General features: G+C 33.8%; 1 protein-coding gene across 4 annotated transcripts; it reads left to right on the top strand.

Moving 5' to 3' along the window:
• Positions 1-10218: 10218 nt before the first annotated feature.
• LOC109017276 (protein WVD2-like 3) lies at positions 10219-14209 on the top strand. 4 transcript variants are annotated; one of them, XM_035687005.1, is made up of 8 exons: positions 10219-10356; positions 10447-10534; positions 11811-12378; positions 12504-12592; positions 12719-12809; positions 12931-13002; positions 13195-13305; positions 13691-14208. In XM_035687005.1, exons 3-8 carry the CDS (start codon positions 11815-11817, stop codon positions 13853-13855), a joined length of 1092 nt encoding a protein of 363 aa, XP_035542898.1. In that variant the 5' UTR covers positions 10219-10356; positions 10447-10534; positions 11811-11814; the 3' UTR covers positions 13856-14208. The 4 variants fall into 4 exon arrangements, with proteins under 4 accessions (XP_035542898.1, XP_035542897.1, XP_035542895.1 ...); XM_035687004.1 differs by lacking the exon at positions 10447-10534; XM_035687002.1 differs by lacking the exons at positions 10219-10356; positions 10447-10534 and adding an exon at positions 10552-11374 and having other exon boundaries at positions 13691-14209.
• The last annotated feature ends 7951 nt before the right edge of the window (positions 14210-22160 follow it).

Here is a 22160-nt window from a genome sequence, read left to right as displayed (position 1 = left end):
TTCACCTCAAACTGATCAGCTAGTGGGCCATCCGATGTCCATTTGTCCCTCCAAAATGAAATCTCTCCATCTCTAACCTTCCATTTTGATTGTACAATCACCCTTGGGATACACTTAAGAATATTTTTCCAAAACCGAGTTCCTTTTCCTACATTAATCAGAGAAATATGCTTGTTTTTCACGTACTTGGCCTTAAAAAACTCAATCCATAGAGAATGATCTATCAACATCTTCCAAGCAAATTTCATATGTAAAGAAGTTTGAACATCCTTAAAAGTCTCTAATTCTCAATCTACCCTCTTGTATTGGCTTGCAAATTCTATCCCAAGAGCACCATTTTCTTTTAGATTTTCCATCCGAAATACCCCAAAAGAATGAGCTCAATATCCTGTTTAATTTTCTTATCACCAAAGTCGGGACTTGAATAATGGACATTAAATGGATAGGTATACTTGGCAGTACAGGTGTTAAGAGCAAAATTCTTGCTCCATTAGATTGCAACTTGGTCTGCAATCCTTCCACATTCTTTTGTATTTTCTCCACTAACTCATCCATATGCTTCACCTGCAATTTGCCAGTAATCAAAGGAGCCCCTAAATACTTGAAAGTACACTATCCTCCTTATATCCAGTTATACTCAGAAGAAGCGTCCTTTTCTTGTAGGAGCCATGTGTTTAGAAAAAATCATGGAAGATTTCTCCTTATTAACCTTTTGTTCCGGCCAATATTCATAAGTTGTAATTGTGCTTTTGATCTCCCTTAAAGACTTTATAAAGTTACTTTTATTATAAAGTAGATCTGACGGATTCTATGAAACCACATCAGTTTGTAAGTTTAATTTATATAATCTGTTTATATCTATAGCCGTTCTCTTTGGAATATACCGTAAGTGCTAGATATTTATTTATGATTTGTTTTACAAGTTTCTAAAAGAAGTTTATTTTTTAGGCAATTGATGAAGCCGAGAATGAATATTGGAGCCAACATAAGCCAACATAATGCAAAGAAGCAAGGGTTGTGTGTTTCAATTCCCAAAAATTTTCCATACTTTCATGTTGAGTTTGGTCTATGTAAGGGATTTGTACATGTAATAGACGACGAGAAACAGTTTAAGAGCAGCCACGGCCTTAATGTCACAAGAGGCATGCTACAGTTGCCGGAGGAAGACATGCATCGTCGCCGAAGGTATGAGTCCATTGAAGTTCAAAGGGAAGCAATTAAGACTGTGTTTGGATGTTGAAGTGAGTTGAGTTGAGTTGAGTTGAGAATATAAAATATTGTTAGAATATTATTTTTTAATATTATTATTATTTTGAGATTTGAAAAAGTTGAATTATTTATTATATTTTATATTGAAATTTGAAAAAGTTGTAATGATGAGTTGAGATGAATTTGAGATCCAAACAAAGCCTAAGCTTTGTCCAAGACTGGGAACCTTTTGATTGGACAAAACAGCATCAGCAGACATCGTACGTGACACTGTCGAAGCACGTAGTTAGAACTCGTTGCTTGCAGCTCATGCATCTTCCTGCATCTTCCATTCAGCATTATTTAACCGATTCAGGAATCAGGATGCCACTAGCACAAAAACACCCTTCTCCATAGGGCTGTAAATGAACTAATATGTTCGATAGCTCTCTTGGTACTCGCTTGGTTAAACTCGAATTGAACTCGGCTCGTGAAAAAAAAAAAAAGCTCGTTCGTAAAAGCAGATACCCGCTCAATTTGTAAATGACACATACCCGACAAAACTCGACTTGACTCAGCTAAGGCTTGTTAAGACCCGCTCATTTATACTCAAGTCGACTCGTTAGCTTGACTCGATTAAAAATCATTCATATATTGATAAATATATACATACACCTGTGTAAATATATGTATTAGCTAATAATATAAGCATACCACTTTTATAATTAAATATATAATATGTAATCTAATTAGTTATGTATATATAGTGAATATGCTTCATAGGTATATTTTATAATTTCTATAATAATTAGTTGATAAAATTTGATAATTTCATATACTAGTATGTGGGAACCATATATGAAATAGATATATGCTATTATATTAAGTGTATGTATTAATAATATATGTAGGCATATAATATATTGTTATTTTAGATAAATATCAACTAGTTAGATATTAATTATTTATAATTTTTTAAAAATTTTATAATTCAATAGAGGTTCTACTCGTTAGTTATATAAATTCAATATTAGATTTTTTTATTTTTTTAATTTATTAATTATTCAAAAAATAAAAAAATAAATAATTCGAGCTCGAGCTCGACTCAACTCGAACTCGTTTGTGAGACGAGTTCGAGCTCGAGCTCAAGTTGAGAGTTAAGCTTATCAAGTCGAGCTCGAACAAAGAATAAAAAAAAAAATCTCGAGCTCAGATTCAAGCTCGAGCTCAAGTATTTTGAGTCAAGCCGAGCTCGGCAAACCAAAGTCAGGCTTGAGTTGGCTCGATTACAATCCTACTTCTCCACATGAATATCCTTATCACGCCTAGTATAATCTGTAAGAGAGTAAAAAAGATGAATGTGAAATCAAGCACCAGAATGGAAACCCCACAATATGTTCTTTCAGTTCTTTTGATCAGCGGTCTTCTTTGGTGCGATAGCAACAGTGATTTTGTCAAGCTTCTCAACCTTTTCCAGCATAATCTCATTCTGTGGGAGAGAAAGGGGAGACATGAGATTGATGATATTGTTTTCCTAGCTAGGGCAAAACAAGCAATGAATGAATAGAAATCAACCTGAGTTTTATGGATCAACCTGCCCTTTCTTGTCATTTATTGAACCAAAAGGAATAGGAATGACTTAGATATTGACTGCAGAGAAGGTGTATTTAACAAGTTTGATGTTGCAAAGAAGATATTGACTCCTTAATTTTCTCGATCGCTAGTCCATTATGTCTGAGAGTCTCGGAGATTATGACGACAGTAGGAATTTGCTGCATTCAATCAAAGTGACAATCATTAAGAACTGAATTTCTAGCGAATCCATTCCCAATATATCTCTCATTGCAAATTTAGGGTATTGCTGGTTCAATCTAAACCATCTTTAATTCCAACTTCCAAAGCTAATATATATCTGAAGCGCATGTAAATTTTTTAAATTAAGAATCGCATTAAATTTTGAGAAGAAATCAAAGTAATTGTAAAATAAATAAAAATCAGCAGAGAAAATCATTTTTAATTGGAGTAATATTACATACAGTAGTGGAGTGCACAAATGCCGTACAGTCGTTTTGAAAAAGAGTGAGATCTACTATTAAAAAATTAATTTTTTTACATGTAGATCCCATATTTATTAATTTTTTTCAAAGCGACTGCATGATATTTGCACACTCACGACTGCAAGTATTATTTCTCTTTTAACTGTACATATCAAAAAGAAATAATTGGTCATAACATCCTAATTTTGAAATTTATGGAAGGAAACATTGTGTTAACAGCGTGCGGCATATGGAAACTTGGGGACGTGTGAATAGAAGCATGAGCTTTAGAAACCCAATCGAAGTATCTGCCGATATGGCATCCCATCATTCATAAGCATCATTTCATTTTTATCGGAGAAAACCAGGAGCGAAAAGGATTGAAAAGTACAGGAAAAAGAAAAGAAACATGGTTTGAAGAAATAGAGAAGGGAAAGGATTCAAGACTTGTACCCATACCCAAGGCGGATAGCTCGTTAATATTGAAACGAAAACAGAATATTGAACCAAACCGCATTAGAAAAAGGAGAGATTTTACAGCAGCATGACGTTCAATTAAAGCCCCCACGAACTTAATTTTGTAGGAACTCAATTAAAGATTAATAATCTGCGACATAATTCAACCCATGATCAAGCCGGATAATAAATCAGTTGCTAAAAGTGTTTAAAGAAGCATCGAAAAGAAATTTAAAACGTAGAAACTCCCAATGTCTACGACCCTGACCTCATCTCTATTACAAAGGAACAGAGAAAAATCAAATGAAAACCCAAGCTCCCCACGAATCTTACTAATCCATTTTTATTTCCCACCATTTCTCAGTATCCAGGACATGTAGAATTGAGCCAAGCATAAAGAAAAACAAAGAATGTAACACCATGTCTTGAAGGTCCGGAGAGTTAGCTCTTATAATCTAAAATCATCCCCCATAACATATTTATGTACTTCAAATTTTTCATAAAATATAAACTCATTTATTTAAAACCAAATATACGTTCCTCCACCACAACATCAAGAAATACTTCAATGAAATAAATTAAAATCTCCATAAAGACTCGAAAATATCTATGACTCAGAATACAAAATAACATAAAATAATAAATCTACTAAATAAAACTCTTCAAATGGTATTAGAGCTTATCTCAACTAGAAATGTGGGACTTAAGTCGTACCACTTATGACAAGATGTCGGGAATTTAAAGGGGTATCACAAGGTTGATTGTGATACCCCATATGATAAAGATAAGAATAGGTGATGTATGAAATCCCACATTACTTGGGAAGAAGAAGTTCTTACTCTTTATAAGGTTCTAATGGGACTCTCCAATTGTATCATTGACTAGTCCTTTTAGAGTATAGATCATGTGGTTTGGATTTTCCATTGGGGCGTTACATGACTAGTGTAAATATGAGCTATTTTAGCATTTTATTTATGAACTGTGCAAAATAGAGCGAATATGAAAATTTGTGCATAAATTATATTTTGTGATCTGATTATGTTCTGTTCTGAAGATGTTTTGTACTCTGATATGATATGATGTGATTTATGAAACCTTTGGCACGACATTTTGTTTCTGTTCCGTTCTGACCTTACCACAAGTGTAAAATTGTGGCCTCTGTTTGGGTTGGTACCAACTTTTCTGTTTTTGGAGCACCCACTTTGGAAGCCAAAGTGATTTTCTGAGTGGTCTTTCCTGTGTGCACACTCAGGATTTCGAGAATAATAAGGGAAATATTTCACATTCTGTTTATGCTTGGTTGGCCGCCTAGGTTTGCATAACCTTACCATGGGGGTTAAACATAAAATTATATTCTAATGTGACGTTTCAGTTATATTATGCCAAAGAAAATTTTAATAAGAAAATTTTTGAATTTTCACTCTGAAATTTTTGATAACATGTTCTGACTTTGCATTTTGTAAATAAAATATTTTGCTCTGTATTTTGTAAGTAAAATATCCCCACAATATTTTTCAAATGATCTTGATGCCTCAACTGGAAGTTGAAGAGTAGAAAGTGTTAACAAAGTTTGATGATCGTAGATGAATAAGTGCCGAAATGTATAAATAATTGTTGGAGAGTTTTATTTAGTATATTTATTATTTTATGTTATTTGATATTTTGAGTTATGAATATGTTCGAATTTTTGTGAAAATTTTAATTTATTTCGTTGATGTATTTCTTATTGTCGTGGTGGAAGAACATATATTTGGTTTTGAATAAATGTTAAAATCTATACAAAGTTTGCTAACAAGGCAACACAATTTCGATGCTAGTGCCACGGTTCATCACAGCTCATCAATATTTCCTCAACTCAATTCAAAAAATGCATAATCCTCTAGAATAAATCCAAATGGCTGATATATAATTTTGTCTAAATATTTGTCTCAATTTGTTAGAATTTGATTCCCTCATTCCCACGTGATTGTACATTGCTATATATAACATACCTTGTTGTATTGTAAATACACAGAGACTAATACACAAATAGCTTTTTGTTCATTTTCTCTGCTTTTCTCAAAATCTATTATGGTACCAGAGCAGTAATGGTCACTATCAACAAAATTCTAAAAGATCATTCCAGCCCCTATTTTCTCAACCCTAACGATGGTCCTAGAACCTTGTTCACAAATCATCCCCTCACTGCCGATAACTATCATTCTTGGGCCTGTACAATTCGAATATCTCTTCGCATAAAAAAGAAGCTAAGTTTCATCGATGGAACCCTTTTTCAACCTGTTGATTCCAGTACCTTGTTAGAACCATGGCTTGAATGCAATAATATGGTTGTAACTTGGCTGCAAAATGCTATGTCCATAGAAATAAAAAAAATGGTATTGTGTATGTTGAAACTACTCATGCCCTTTGGCTTGAGTTGGAGCAACGATTTGCACAAAATAATGGACCTCGGATTTATGAGTTGAAACAGTCCATTCACTCTCTTTCTTCTTCTCTTTCTCAAGAAGATGATTCTGTTAGCCTATATTTTTCAAAATTGAAAAGCTTACTCGATGAACTTGTGAATTTTGAAACCCATACCCTCTTGCACTTGTAGTGCCATGCAAATTGTCATAGCAGTAACGTGACTGGATGATGAAGTTCCTCATGGGACTTCATGATTCTTTCAGCAACATTAAAGCTCAAGTCATTTTGATTAAACCATCATCGAGTGTGAGTGAGGTTTATGCCCTTGTTCAGCAGGAAGAAAAACGAAAATAAATTTTAACAATAAATGAATTTATATTTTATAAAAAATTTAGAATATATAGATATGTTATGATGGATGATTTTAAATTACAAGAGCTAATTCTCCAAGAGACCGGCGAGTTAGAGAGAGAGACAGAGAATTGTATGAAGAATACCTTGGCGAGATTGAGGTAGAAGAGGAGTAATTTCTTGGTGTTGGAGACCTGAAAGAGATTCTTCTAGCGCCAGTAGTAGTAGTACTGTAGTAGTCTTGCCCTCGGCACATATATCAACTACAAAGACTGGCTTCTCGCTGTTGCTGGCTTCCTCTGTTGCCTTGTTGGCCTCCTCGACAGCCGCGCTCGCCTCCATTGAAGATCTTTCTCTCTCTCTCTGAACTGTGAAAAGAGCGGGAATATGTTCTGCAGGTATGAAGCTAATACCGAATGCGGAGGTTTGTCAGTTTTTCTCTATGCTTATTAGACTGGCCTCTGAATTAACCTTAAGTGGACGCGTGGTTGTGTTTGATTGGACTCCCGATTCTTCGTGGTAATTATTCAGGTCGTTACTTTATTTTGCCATAATCACCCAATTACTTGATCTTAAACTGCGAAGAGCACAATTTAAATATTAGATATCACAAATGTGACTAATTTTAAGGGTGTATTTAGATGTTGAATTGAGTTGAGTTGAGATGATAAAATATTGTTAAAATATTATTTATTATTATTATTATTATTATTTTAAAATTTGAAAAAATTGAATTGTTTATTATATTTTATGTTGAGATCTGAAAAAGTTATAATGATGAGTTGAGATGAATTTAACTTCCAAACGAAGCCTTATATCAATCATTTAAATAATTTGAATTAAAATTTATCACATTAATTGAATGTGATTAGGTGTGATTTCTTGGTTAGATATTTGTTTTCTGAGTAATGCTAGAGAGAAGTCATTATAGCAGTGCACACTTTGCACTCACTGCGTGGTTTTTTCTAGTTGATTATTTCCAACACTCACTTGGGGAGATGTGTGGTCTAGATGATGTCACATCATGTGTGCAAAATGAATGCTTACAATAGTGACTTCTATCTATATTTTTCACAACCTTAGGAGTGTCTTATCTCTTGACAATATTCGTATAAGTAAGAAGAGTAATTCTACATACAACCGTAAAGTGTGTAAACGACGCGTAATTGCTTTGAAAAATAGTGGGATTCACTATTAAAAAATTAATTTTTTCATGTGAGTCTCATGTTTTATTCACTTTTTTTAAAGTAATTACACGATAGTTATACAATTCACAGTTGTAAATATCTTTTTTCAAAGCAAGAATAAATAAAATATATATTCTCCATTTCACTTTCAAATTGATAATATCATATCATTTTGGGCATGGGGTAGTGCCATTAGTGGTATTTTGGTGTCTAATGTCTTGGTTTGGTATTATATTGTAGGTTTAGTTTGTGAGGTGCCATATATTAATGTTGGTTCAATTGTCAAAGTATCACCAAAATCATTATATGGGCTACTTGGTCTTGTGAATTATGTTGTAACGCTCCGCTCCGATCCAATCAACCAAAGAAGTTCCTCAACAAACAAATGTACTTAATACTTAGTTCATGTGAAGTTAGAAAAAATAGTTATTGGATAGTTTTGAAATATATAAAAATTATACGCGTAGTCTAATTAACTTGATATCATATATTTAAAAGTTGATGGTTACTTCAAGAATTTTAATAACATTATATTTGACGATTGATAAGAGAGAATAAACTATATATATATATATATATGTAGGAAATTACATTTATAATTAATTGATGTCATGAAGAGCCACTACAAGAGATTAGGTTTTTTCCAGCGCTCAAAATCGTCGTAAATACTCTTATTAATCGCTGCATTTGAGAATTTTTGACAATTTTTAATTTGCAAAATTTTTGACAAAATTAAAGTGTATTTTTTGATCAAGTTCAACCATAGGCAAAAATCGTCGAATATTAGAAAAGCGTAATTAGGATGGCATTGTGCATGTGAAGGTGAGTAACAATGGATTTTGTGGGAATGCCCCATGCACACATTTCCCACCACATTTTGTCATGTTGCACCCATCATGACTAGGATGGCCTCCTTCAGCAGTAAGAGAACTAGATGTAATGTAATCTACACTCTACAGAAAAATAGTTGACCCCTGGTCTGTTGAGTGTTGAGTCTAATCCCCCGATTGAACTCCACACCAACTGGTTGTTGATGCTTGAGACATAGGATATAATGATCCCATCCATGTGAAGTTGACATGAATGTGTATCACATTAACAACGTTACTTTGTTTTTTTATTTTATAGATCATATTAAAATTGGGTATGTGAACGGAAGAGGACACAAGGAATCATTATTTATTTCAATTGGAGGGTGTTAAGGCATTATCAAGAAGGTTAAGCGGGCATAGTCAAGGATGGAGGCATGGGACCTAGCTAGGCCATTATTCCATGTAAACATCTTCTCCTTAATTCATTTTTTTTTTTCGTTTTTAGCTAAGATATCAACATCTTTGGGACATTGCTAAAAATCCCATAATCCTCTTATTTAGCATAAGCAAAAAAATTACATTTTAACCATGCTAGCTTTTTAATACCTAACACATGATTGAAATGCGTTCAACTATGATGAAAAAAGTATTCGTATTATAACCTTTTACAAGTATAATTAGTCTCACAATAAATAATATATAGACACGATAAACTTGCAAATAACAAAACTCTTGAGAGAATCTAATCTCCAACTTCAATCCCCAATATTAATAGAAATTATGGGTTAAGATCATCAAATTGAAAATAGAAAACAAAATAGCTCACCCAATAAAATGCCACAAACTTAGGCCCAGTTTGGATAGTGAGATGAGATGAGATGGTTTTAAATGAAAATTAAAAAATATATTGTTAGAATATTATTTTTTAATATTATTATTATTTTAAAATTTGACAAAATCAAATTGTTTATTATCTTTTATATAAAAATTTAAAAAATTTATAATGATAAAATGAGATGAAATTGTTCTTATATTCAAACGGAACCTTAATTTAACTCATAGTAAATCATTGAGGATCAAATAGTATCTTGTATTTACCTTACAAATCCCATCACATTTGAATATGTGCGAGCTCTTTGAAAGGATGAAGTTTGAATTTTGTACTTTGTACGGAAGGAATAAGATTGTAAATGGCGCTTCGTTTGTTTGAATTTTGGAGGTAGGAAGTTCAAAATTCTTGGCGAATAATTACGTTATTTAATTATGGCCGAGTTAGTATTTTAATTATTTAATATTCTACTACTTATTTTAATAAATTTTATATTTGCAGCGTCAATCTTCTTTACATTTATTAAAAATAAAAAATAAAGAATAATTTTGGTAAATTTAACATTTCTCTAATAAATTATTTATCTCTAATAATTTTCTTTTTCTTTATGTGCTTGTAATACTTTTTTTCTCTAAACGGTGGTGGTAAAAGTAAAACAGTAAGGAGACGTTTGGATTCGCAAGTCATCTCAGCTCATCTCAACTCATCTCACTACTATTTATTACTATTCAGCAACTTTAACTCACAAATCTCATTACTATTCACAATTCATCTCATTACTATTCACAATCCATCTCAACTCATCTCAACTCATCTTCGAATCCAAACGTCTCCTAAAAGAGACGTACGTACAAGGATGGTATTAACATTTTCAAAATTAAAGCTGCATTACGCCGTGAAGTGACGGCGTGAGCACCGACGAGGCACTGCAAAGCACATTAAAACAAAAACGCACTCGAAGACACAGAGAGAGACACAGAAAGAAAGACAAAGAGACACTAGCAGCTCGATAAGGCCAAAGGGGTCTAGTACCGGAGACTGGTTACCGGAGAGAGCGAGCCTCCGTACTTTTCACAGACCGGAACATAACCGTGAGTTATTTACGGCATTTGCCATTCTCTTTGCTTCACTCTCTGCTCCTCTCGGATCTGCTAATCCCTCGTGCATGCCTGAAAATGCAGCTCTAAATTCAAACATTCAATGCCTCGATCCGTGCGGTGTCGTTTCGTTGCTTGTTATTCTTCGTTCTTTGACCTCTACCTCTCTCTGGTTTTGCCTTTCCTTGCATTTCCGTCTCTTCACTGTGATTCGATTCGAAAATGTTGTTTATATATTTAAAGCTTGTTTGCGTGTTGTGAAAATGTAGGATATTAAATCAAGTAAAAAAAAACAGTCAAATATTAGAATTATGATTCGATTGAACCTTGTTTTTACTTGGAATATAATCTCGAGGTTACATTCCTCTTATGTTTTCGTCAGTCTGCGATTTCAGAAGAACTGGAATCTCTGCTCAACAAAGACTAATGCATCCGTTTGCTCTGGTTGAGTTTAATCCGTTATGTGTGTTTTGTGTGTATATGAAAACATACATATGTCATGTGGTTATGCCGTAGAAATGCAGATTCAAGCTGAACTTTTTACATTTGCGTAAAAGATTTGTAGGCATATGGATGCTGTAAAGTTGAATCCAGCAGATGAGTGATCTCCTTCCTTGATTTGTTATAGATTTAACTGAAGTATTGGCTTTAATGATGCAATAATCTCCCTGTTGCCAATATTCCACTTTGTCATTTACTATATCTGAGTGTGTGCCTGTTGTCTGTTATATGTGCTGAACTTGCTTTACTCTTACAATATTGATAAAGAAGCAATACTTGTAACCTTCTCCCCATCAAATATTTCTTTTGAGCTTAGCCTTTTCTTTCATTCGTATTTATAATTTCCGTGATTTTCTTTTTACCAAAAAATTACAATTTATATCAGCTATGTTTGTGTGGTGAATGAAAACAATGTTCAAAAATCCACTTTCTATAATGAAGGCTTTGGTCGAGCATATAGGAAGACAGTTGCTATCATGAATACCTGCTTGGGCCGGGCACTAACCAAAATGTAATGATTAGCAGACTTTCATGTGTTTGTCTTCCTTTTCTTTTGTTTGCTACTCGAGGTGCACCTTGTATTCTGTGATCTTTAAAATTATATAAAAAAATCTCATGTAGTTTTCTTTTTTTTCTCTTGGAAGAAGTCTCTACAAGATTAGTCTTCACTCTCTTTCTTGGTCATAGAATTAATTTTAAACTTATCAAAGAGAACGGTATTGGATGCTCCATTATAAATATTCTTCAGATGTAATTCTAATTTTCTATCTACCATTTACATGATTCTAGCATAAACCACGATCACAATTAGCAACTTGGTAACTTGGAAATCATAACAAATTTGGATAAGTAAAAGCAAGGATTGGCAGTTTGCATGCAGAGATCTTTGTGGCATGAAAGCATGGAACAATTAGTGAGAATGTGAGACTTATGTTTCTTTATTGCAGTGCCATGGGGATAGAAGTTGCAGATATTTGTATGGACAAGGAGCCAGATTGTGTCATAGTTTATGCAAATGGTGTTTCCCATGATTCAGATCATGAACCTGATCCCAATCATCATGATGGGCAAGAGTCATATGAGCCTATTAACGAGGGTCCTGAAATCCAAAGTACAGAAGAGAGTACTGAAGCAAAGGAATATGATGTGAAGGAATGTACTACTGAAAACTCAGTTGAGGTACCTGAATTCTGTCATAATGAGAAATATAAGGAAGAGCAGAATGTACTAAACTCACATGTTAAAGCTGGTCTGCGTGTGGAAAGTATAAAATCAGAAACCCAGAAGAAAAAGGACAATAATAAGTCACAAATTTCTGTCAAGCAAGCATCCAGATCTGTTGCTGCAAATGCTCAAACAAAACACACTGTTCCACAGCCATTTTCCCTAGCAACTGAAAAGCGTGCCTCATATGGACTTTCTCCTGGTGGTGCACAACCTGATTTTGGCACCCGTCTGAATAAATTGTCTAATGCAAACAATGTGAGACATCCAAATATCATAAAGCCCAATCAGGTAACTTCTGACCAATGTTGGATTTCTTGTAAAACTGACTTTTGGATAGAGAGAAATATCATAAGACCACAGCCATCGAGTTATATATAAATTCTTTATCTTGAAACTTCTGTATGTTACTGCAGCAAATATCAGAACTGGTACCGAGGAAGCCACTGCAACCTGATAACAAGAAGCATCCTGATGAAGAAGATTCTTGTTCTATTGCTTCCTCATATCCTCTTACCCCTTGCAGTCTGATTTTACTTGTTTTACTTCATGCTTCTTTCCTATTTTTCTAGTGTCTCTTGTTTCTCTCCCAGTTATGAAATTTATTTCATTCCTTGACTTTGAATAGCACTGCAAGATCTGCAAGGGCAATTAAGTCCAAGCCAACTGTTGCATCAGCTCCAATATTTAGATGCATGGAGCGTGCTGAGAAGCGGAAGGAGGTAGTTGCCTCTTCAGAATTTTACATGTGAAGTTCCTTTTTATGTTTGAATATAAGTATCGTGTTTATGACACTCCCTAAATGCAAAACCACACATCCCTACCTTATTGCCATCTTTTCAGTTTTATTCAAAATTAGAGGAGAAACACCAAGCATTGGAAGCTGAGAAAAACCAAAGTGAAGCGAGGACAAAGGTAGGATACTCTCTCTAGCTATTTTAAACCAGACTATTTAGTACTCCCCCCCCCAAGATGGTAAATAGATAGGGTTTGTTTCTAAACTTTTTCCCTCACTCATTTCTGTGTATTAATGTTGTATGTTCAAGGTGTTTACTTCTAGTATTATAGCTTTGCCTTTGTCCTCTTCATCAATTTTGAATTTTTAAGGAAGAGAAAGATGCAGCTATTAAACAACTGAGGAAGAGCTTAATGTTCAAGGCAAACCCAATGCCAAGCTTCTACCTTGAGGGACCTCCACCTAAGGCTGAACTTAAGAAGGTACTGCATGGACCTTTCTCATTCTTATGCTATCATATATAAGTATAGGATCTTTCCCAGATTTAAATTCCTTTTTGGATCTCCTAGAATCTTTATGTTTAGTATTCTTTCCTCATTTGTTTTACTTGGTTCTCCACTCTTTATGTACTTGTTTGCGTGCCCATAGATTTGTTCTAATTTTTTTTCCAGCCCAATGAAGATTCTAGGAATTTTGAGCCAGTATTTGAACTTCTAACTTCTCGCAGTTTACAAATAAAAAATGACAGAAAAAAAAAATGGATGTCTTAATGTAGACAGAAGTAGGAAAAATCTATCATAACTGCTTGTCTCTTTAATTATACGTGATAGCTTAAAAACTTTATTTTGTTGCCTGTATGATTGGTAGCTGCCACCAACTCGTGCAAAATCACCAAAGCTTGGCCGAAGGAAGAGCTGCAGTAATGCTGTCAGTTCATCCCAGGAACACAAAGTGAAAGGAGCTTGTGCTTGGGAAAATCGTCGGAGCCTTGGTATTTACAAAGAAGAGACCACCACCAATGGCCCCCAATAATTTTAGGAATCGGAGCAACTTCCAGAATGGTAATGCCACGTGGAAATTCAATGATGAACCGAAAGAAACGGAAGATATAAGCGAATCAAATGCGATCAAGGTAAATGGTCAGGGGGATGTGCACTACGATGTCCATTCTTGAGTTTCTGGTGAGTTTTCTAATTTAAAAAGGGAAATGGGCCTTCATTTTCTCTAGTTTTATTGTGACTGCTTAAACAAGTAAGTTATTTCCTTAAACTTGCAAGGACTCGTTGCAGTGCTTTATTTAATGTATGATGTGTAAATTCGGTAAGTTATATTTATATAAAAATGGACTTTTTTTTCTGGCTGTAAAATCCGCTGAAATTTTATATGCTAGATCAGAAATGAAGTGTTTCGTGCTAGTGATTCCCATCTAATTAATTTTCTGAGCAAGATGACCTGATTAGGATTCGATTTTTTTATTTTTTTTTCTTTTGGGATATTGTATAAAATAGTATTTATGTAACATAATTATCTGTACTGGAAGACCATTTTGCTTGGTAGTGTGGGAGGAGTATAGAGTTAAGCCCAAGGTACCCGTTAAGTTGTCCTTTGCTGTGTTGGAAATCCATCTTTTGCGTGATTATGGTGAGCCTCATTATGAAAAGCTCATAAAGCGAAAGCTTAAAAAAAAGGACACTATGGAGCGTAAAGCACGTCGTTTCAAAGCTTCTTAGATATCACGCAGTAGCAAAGATGACTTTTCTGAGCTCGCCATGCCCCGTTTATGGGGAGCAAAACTTGCTGGTCAAAAAGGATGCTGGTTCCAAAATCAGCTCTACTTTAAGTTCTTGATTCTTAGTGATTCTGATATTTTATGTGTTTTTGGAAAAGAGTTTCCAAGATTAGCATTAAAACCGTGTTTGGTTGCAGAGAAAAATTAGTTTGAAAATCACAGAAATTTTTTTCTGATCTACTAATTAATGGGGGCAAGCTTAGCTAACCTCCATCCCGATATACTCACCAACAGCTATGAACGTACATCGCCTATCTGGGCTACGAAGTACAAACCCAACAGTTCAAGTTCATCCCTTGTCAAATTGCAATACCCTTTGATAGTAAAATACTTTGTGCCTATACGGCCGTGCATGGTCTGAGTGGCATCCTACGTCGGCTTGGTCAACCTTCTTCGTGGCATGCTGTGATGTCGGGCTTATTGTCAGCATTGACCGTTGACTAACCTGGCGTGACAATGCTGTCTGTATAGTACATGTCACGAGTATCCGTACAGATAATAATAATACTCTTAAAAATTTAATTTGTTTTAAGAATGGTTCATCCGCGACTTAACTTCTCAAATTGTCTGAAAAATATTTCATTTGCTTTTAAGCAGCCACGTAAATCTTGAGCTGTTTGAATTAAAAATATGTAATTTGGGTGAAGCATTCAATTCTAACGCTGGTAATTACTTAACAATTGATGTCAGTGTTGTATTTGGTTGTAATATCATAAACAATCTAATCTTTTAAAAATAATAATGATATATACAGTCGTAAAATGTGAAAGTATTGTCTAATCATTTGAAAAAAATAGAGTTTATTATTAAAAAATTAATTTTCTTTTTATGTGAATCTCATATGTATTTATTTTTTTTAAATAATTATTCGATACTTGCATACTTACAATTGCAATTATTATTTTTCAATCAACAATATGATTACAGCATAAATATTTATTTGTTAATTAATTAAGCACAATAAACGGGTCTAACTAATTTCGTACACTCTTTTTCTTTTTCTTTTTTCTTTTTTATATCGAATTAGATACATTTTTAAATCTTGAACCAAATAGCTTTTTGCACCATCTAGAACATGAAATGCAACACGTGATGGGTGGTAGGTTCCTGACATTATCTCAAACAATTTAAAGCACATATATCTTCCTAATTTTTCGATCTTTTACAAATCAGCTCAAGCTTTTTTAACAGACCAACCTGTATTTCTTTCCATATAAGCTCGGAATAGTACTGTTTTGGGGGCATTTATTAATAACCTATTTATTAATAAAACAAGTCTGGTTTGACCTGATCAAAATATTGCCCCAATCTGAACGGCCTATTTATTAACGGTGGCAAGTGGTCTTAATTTCTCCCACCAAACTGTACGTCTTTTTCAATTCATTTGACATCTTATTACCTCTATATATATATATATATATATATATATATTTCCTAATTAATAACCTAAATAAAGATCTGTTTGGCTGTGTGGACAAAAAACAACATTGTGACATTAGATCAAAACGTTTTTGGATTGTCTATGCATGTAAGATGAGTAGAATTCGATCAGGTGGTGTTAAAAACAAGGGTGACCGAAGGTAAGTTTGCCAGATTAAAAGATTAGGGAAGAGTACTGCTGGTGTGAGTGCCAAACCTAGCCTTAAGTTGTTTTATTTCAGAAAAATTACGGTATTTTCAGTTTTAGTGTATATAAATCTCATGACTCCCTTTAAAAAAATTAAATAAATTTAAAATCTGTAAGAAAAAATCATATTTTTAATGGTATACTTTTTTTAAAAAAAAATATATAAGGAACTTACATAGCTTAAAATATTATTTAAAATAAATTGATGATCTGTAAAGTCTCGCATAGGGAGCTTGAGAAACTGAGATCCACGTCACCCGTCCAACAAAAAGAAGAAAACTCCTCCTTCCCCACGTATATATGGGACCATGAAATGCATGGCCGTTTAAAAATCAAAGTACAAACAGTCCTCTCCAACTCTCTGTCTCTGTCTCTCTCTCTCTCTCTCTCTATCTCTGATCTCTGTCTCTGTGTTGTCTAACCATGAAATAGTTGAGGGGAATGCTGTCTGGTTCGAGACCATTTGAAGCACAGATCATGATCAGAATCATAAATCAAATGATGTCGGACCAGGCTTCATTCCCCCCAACTCATCAGTACAAATGTGCTAGAGATCAAGTACTTAATTTCATGCAAGCAATGATTAATGGAAGCCCAAACGTACATCAACACTTCGACAATATTCTCAGTAGTACTGCATATTTCTTCTGCTTTTTCAAGTACAAGTAAGTAGTTCTCACTAATTCTCTTCCTTCCCATATCACTTATTCTTGCACTCTATATATGCATCTCTCCCTTTTTCTCTCACGGAAACGACAACCGAAGGAGCTAGGCCGGCAGGCAAGCTAGCTGTTGGAGTATGGCTATACGAACAGGTGCATTTATTTTTATATGGCCTGGTTTAGACCAATATTATATATACATATCTATATATATATATATATATATATATAAATATGTGTGTTCAAAAAACAGGAGGCAATCTACCAATTCTTGTAGAGAAATTGTTATTTTTCCTCTCACCTTGATCAAATGAAAGATCGGTATAACTGGATCATGGAAATTACTGGTGAATTTATAATTTTTGCTCGAGATAAAAAGAAGTGCTATATTTCATAGCTTTGTTTTTCTCCTTGATCAAAAGAAAGACTTCATGATCATGCAAAATATTGGTGGATTTATTAACCGGAAAAGATTGTGCAGGAAATCTGTTCATGATCATGAGAGGAAAATTAATTAAGTTGGATATGAATTATAAATTGGAAAGGCAGAAAAGTATATATAGGGGATCACTACAAACCGTTGGATATTTTCTAGGATTTGGTTTCAAATGCTCCCTCCTTACAAGTCTGCACAACTTTGTTTTACCAAATTCGTTGAAAAAATCCAGCGTGAAAATATGACTGGAAAGGCGAAAAAAAAAAACAAGCAAATAAAGTAGTGTTTGATCTTTTCGTGAAAGAATTTGAGCCAAATTGCCTTTGCTTGCTGAGAGTTGCAAAGAATATAAGCTAGCTAGCTTAGGAGCTTTCACTTTATGTGTTGCATGAGAGGGCCGGGTGTGTGGGGGAGATATTCTTTCTTTCTTTCTTTTTTAATTATTATTATTACGGAAACAGATTTCATTTCATTCAATGAACCAAATTTACAGTTATGACTTATCAATATAAGAAAAATCCGGACTATAAGCCAACCTACGCATATGTTTTAAGGCATCCCACACACAAATTCCTTTAGGACGGGCATTGTCTTAACTTCTAAAAACTTTCTCCTAACAAAAAAATCGATATGTAAAAACAGAACTACACAACCCATCTTCCAAAGAAGATAAGCACTCGCCCCCTCCGTCCTCCCAGGGAAGAGTATGAGACTCTGCTGCTATGGACACCAAGTCCAATAGCCTATTTCTTCTTTATTAATTACAAAAAACAAAAACTACAAAGAGAAACACATTAAAAAAATACAAAAACACAAAATACACATAAAAACTCTTTGCCACTACCGTCCGCCACGAGCATCAGCGTGAGCCCAGACGGCACACCCACTGTAAGCATCGACATCACAAGCCCAAACGGCACGAGTACCCAACTCTTGCATGGACACCAGCCTCCACTGCACAGGCGACTCCTATGCACGAGCACTGGTGGCACGACCACCAACCATAGCATCGCCCTCCCTTCTCAACCAGCTTTTGCCCCAGATTGCGTCCGATCCGGGCGGCTCAACACCTCACTCTGGTCAAAGAGAAAGGGAAAAGATGAACAAAAGCTATGCATTGGAAAAACACTAAGAAAACACTGCAAAAACGGAGGTACAACAAACAAAGAGTAGGCAGTGGCACGTGTAAGACACGCGCCACTCTGGAAGGAAGGTCAACGGTTGATCTTGGAAGTCCTGGAGTCAGAGGTCCTAGAAAAGCCGAGTGTGGCATCGGCAGAAGGCTCATCAGTGGCATGTGAGGGCCATGCGCCAACAAGCTCCGAGGCTTCAACTCGCGCATGCAGGCTATGCTCCACTCCATTTGGCGCTGCGTTTGGCAGTCTTGAAGCATCCAGGTGGAGCGCGTGTTGGCTAATGGACGTTGGAAGATCCCGAACGACGATTCTCCCTTATTTAGCCTGAAAAACACAAAAGCAAAATCAAAACACTACATAGGAAAAGAAATCGGACAGAGGAGAAGGGAGGGGGGATGGGGAAGGAGCCGAAGCTCCCACCCCCGAATTTGGTGTTTGAGAGAGTTTAGAGAGGAGGGAGAGGATTTTGGAGTTTAGAGAGAGAGCTTTTTTTTTTTTTTTTGGAGGGGGGGAGATATTCTAATTTGGTGAAGACGATATCAAAGTTGAGCTTTGAATTTACTCTATTTTTCACTTTAGAGTAATTTTATATACGGTTGTAGAATATATAAGTACTGTACAATCACTTGCATGTAGATTCGTATTTATTTATTTTTTTAAATGATTATACAATATATGCACACTTAAAAATATAACTATCATTTCTCTTCACGTTAAGACTGCATAGCCAATATCTCCATAGTCCATTCCTAGCTAATACTTTTTTAACACGATGTGGGTCAGATCCTACCCATGCATCAGGTTGTACGTACGTGCTTGGAATACCTAAATTAATTCTACCATGTGGGTCTGTTCTATATCCCTAACAATCATAACACCCTGATCTTTTTAGTCTTCTCATTGGTTTTTGCAAAGCATATTAACGTATGAGATCCACAACAATCGTAATGAGAGAAGACGTTAGATATATATATCACTTTGAATTTTTTTTTTTTTTATTGGAATTTGCCGGTGTATGAGAATAAAATTCCAACTAATCTCGAAAGGACTTTCGACAAGAACTTCATTTTGAATTACATGAATTAGCTTGAGATCCCACCGATAAAAAATAATTAACTTGAGATTTCCGTAAGAGTCAAAAGAGATGAGAGAACATCTTGAATATGAATGACAAAAAAATAAAAAATAAAAAGAGTTTATAATTCCTATGCTCGATAGATCAGCTAGGAATCCCTTGTCAAAATGGTAAAATCATGGATTCCCAAATTAATAATTTCTACTACTTTTTTGGTGATTGACGGTTTGTAAATTCTATAAAGCATCCAATACAAGGTTGAATGAGTGATTTAATTTGTTGGCCATCACAATCACAAACTTTTCCAATACACAAGTTTTACTTGCAACGTAAAACTTGTGATTCCATCACCCTAGTTGGGATGGATCGACCATTCTAGACTCTTGTAATTTTTATTTTTATTTTTTATTTTGGGAAGGAACGTATACATATAATTTATGAGCAATGCTACACAACCTCATATCCTTCGCACACCATATTTTTTTAAAATTTTAAAATTTTAAATTTTTTTTTAAATTTTTTTTTTAGTTTATTCTTTTTAAACTAATTCAATTTTTCTATTCATTATTCATATATTAAAAATATGATAAAAGAAAAAAAAATTAAAATTAAAAAAAATGTGGTGTGTGGAAGTTGTATGAATAGTAAGAAGTTGTATAGATTTATTGATAATTTATATCAATGTAATGGCAAATGCCACATTATTATATTAAATAAAATATCCAGGAACATTATGTTTGTAGGGTTAGATTAATATAAGATCAGATAACATTATATCAATCATTCTTATTTTTGTAGGACATATATATGTACATTATTGCATTAGGGTTCTTGCCTTACGTGAAAAAGTCGAACAACCTACCATGATTTTGACTTCAATTCGAATACGTACCATATTCTTATCTTATTATAGATTTCATATCATCCAAATTAATGATCATGTAATTGCTATTTATAATATGACATCTTATAATAAGATGAAAATATCACATCTAAATTCGTAAATTACTTAATAAAAAAGTAGACGTAACTCTATGCATGCATAAAGAGTAATGATGCATATAAAATTAGTTTTATAATTTTTTATACAATCGTGTAATTTTAAAGTGGGAATATTTACATAAAGTGATATAACTATATAACTATATAGTAAAAATTATTGTATCTCTATCATTTTGAACGCGCAAAACCGTGCACAAAAGAACTAGTAGCATAGAACCTAAACAATTTGTTAGCCATCTAGGACTAGAGAAGAGAAGCCTTGTAAAAGGTAACAAATATGATCCCTAATGGGAGTGGTACTGAAACAGTAGCCATTTTTTTTTAAGAAAAATTATCATCATTCATTTATAAAAAAAATTTATATTCATGATCAGATACATTCTGAAATGTCCTCATATCAAACATGACGTCGTAAACCAAAATAATTCATTTGAATTTCTACCAATACACTACTTTCTTTTGTGACTGGTCTAGTTTTCACTATTATTATTAGTCTTTACAAACAAACGTCTAAGAAACAAACTTTTTTTTTTATTTTAATTAATAATAAGGAAACCAAAAGGGAAAGTAGTAAGATAGATGCGAAAAAAGACAAATTACAGTTTGGATCAACTCTGGTAGACTTCAGAATCTGTGACGGCCTGTAAAGGCAACACACTTGTCTTTTTTTAGTCATAAATATCATATCTGAAAGGTCTGGTAGTGACGGGTCAGGTGATCTGGCACGTGTGTCAAGAAGAGCTGCCATAAAGAGTGACGCACGAAGACCACACACAGATGTGGGTGGTGCGTGAGAAACACCCGCTGTGATTTTTGCAAAATCACTACTTTCCTCCGATGGATTTTCGATTTATGAATCTACTTGTGTCATGCATGTCTCTCGAGAGTTGTCGAAAATTTATAAATTTATCTTTTTTGGTTTCAAAGAAAAAAAAATTTGATAGATAAAATAGATGAATGAAGGAATGAATGAAGGAGAGGGAGGAGGCTTCACTCCAACAAAAATAGATCTCAAGCTCTTGATTTTGAGAGAGAGAGAGAGTAGCAAGTTGGGCTTATGTTCCAAAGTAAAGTTTAGTGAGTCTCGAAAAGCATAGTTGAGAAATGATGTAAAAATATTAAATATAATATACGAGTCTTACAATATTTAATAGGTTTTTAGGCTAATTTTAACAATAGAATTAAAATTCATTCAATTCGTCAACAATAAGATACGTCATAAAATTTACACCAAAGAAATGAGACAGATTATAAACTCAGCTTCATCCGTTACCGCTAATTGCCACGTGTCATAATATAAGTGAAAAGAATTTTAAAACTTCTATTTATTATTTATAATGTATTTATATTTTTTTATCATTTTTTAAAAATATTTTTTAACATATTTAATTATGAAAAAAAATTGAAAAATATATAATTTTATTAATAATCACTTCTTTAACCATTAAATAAAATTAAATAAATTAAATAAAAATAAATAAATAAATCATAAAAAGATAATAATACTATCATTTTTCTTTTTACCATGTCCATATGATAAAAATATCTCTCGTTCAAAAAAATTGCAAAAAGAAAAAATAAATATTATTTGTCACATATTATATTTTAAA

This window comes from Juglans regia, unplaced genomic scaffold (genome assembly GCF_001411555.2).
Source record: "Juglans regia cultivar Chandler unplaced genomic scaffold, Walnut 2.0 Scaffold_31, whole genome shotgun sequence".
In the NCBI taxonomy this organism is placed as follows: Eukaryota; Viridiplantae; Streptophyta; class Magnoliopsida; order Fagales; family Juglandaceae; genus Juglans; species Juglans regia.
The sequence above is the reverse complement of the archived record's forward strand: the minus strand, read 5'-3'. Positions and strand labels throughout refer to the sequence as shown.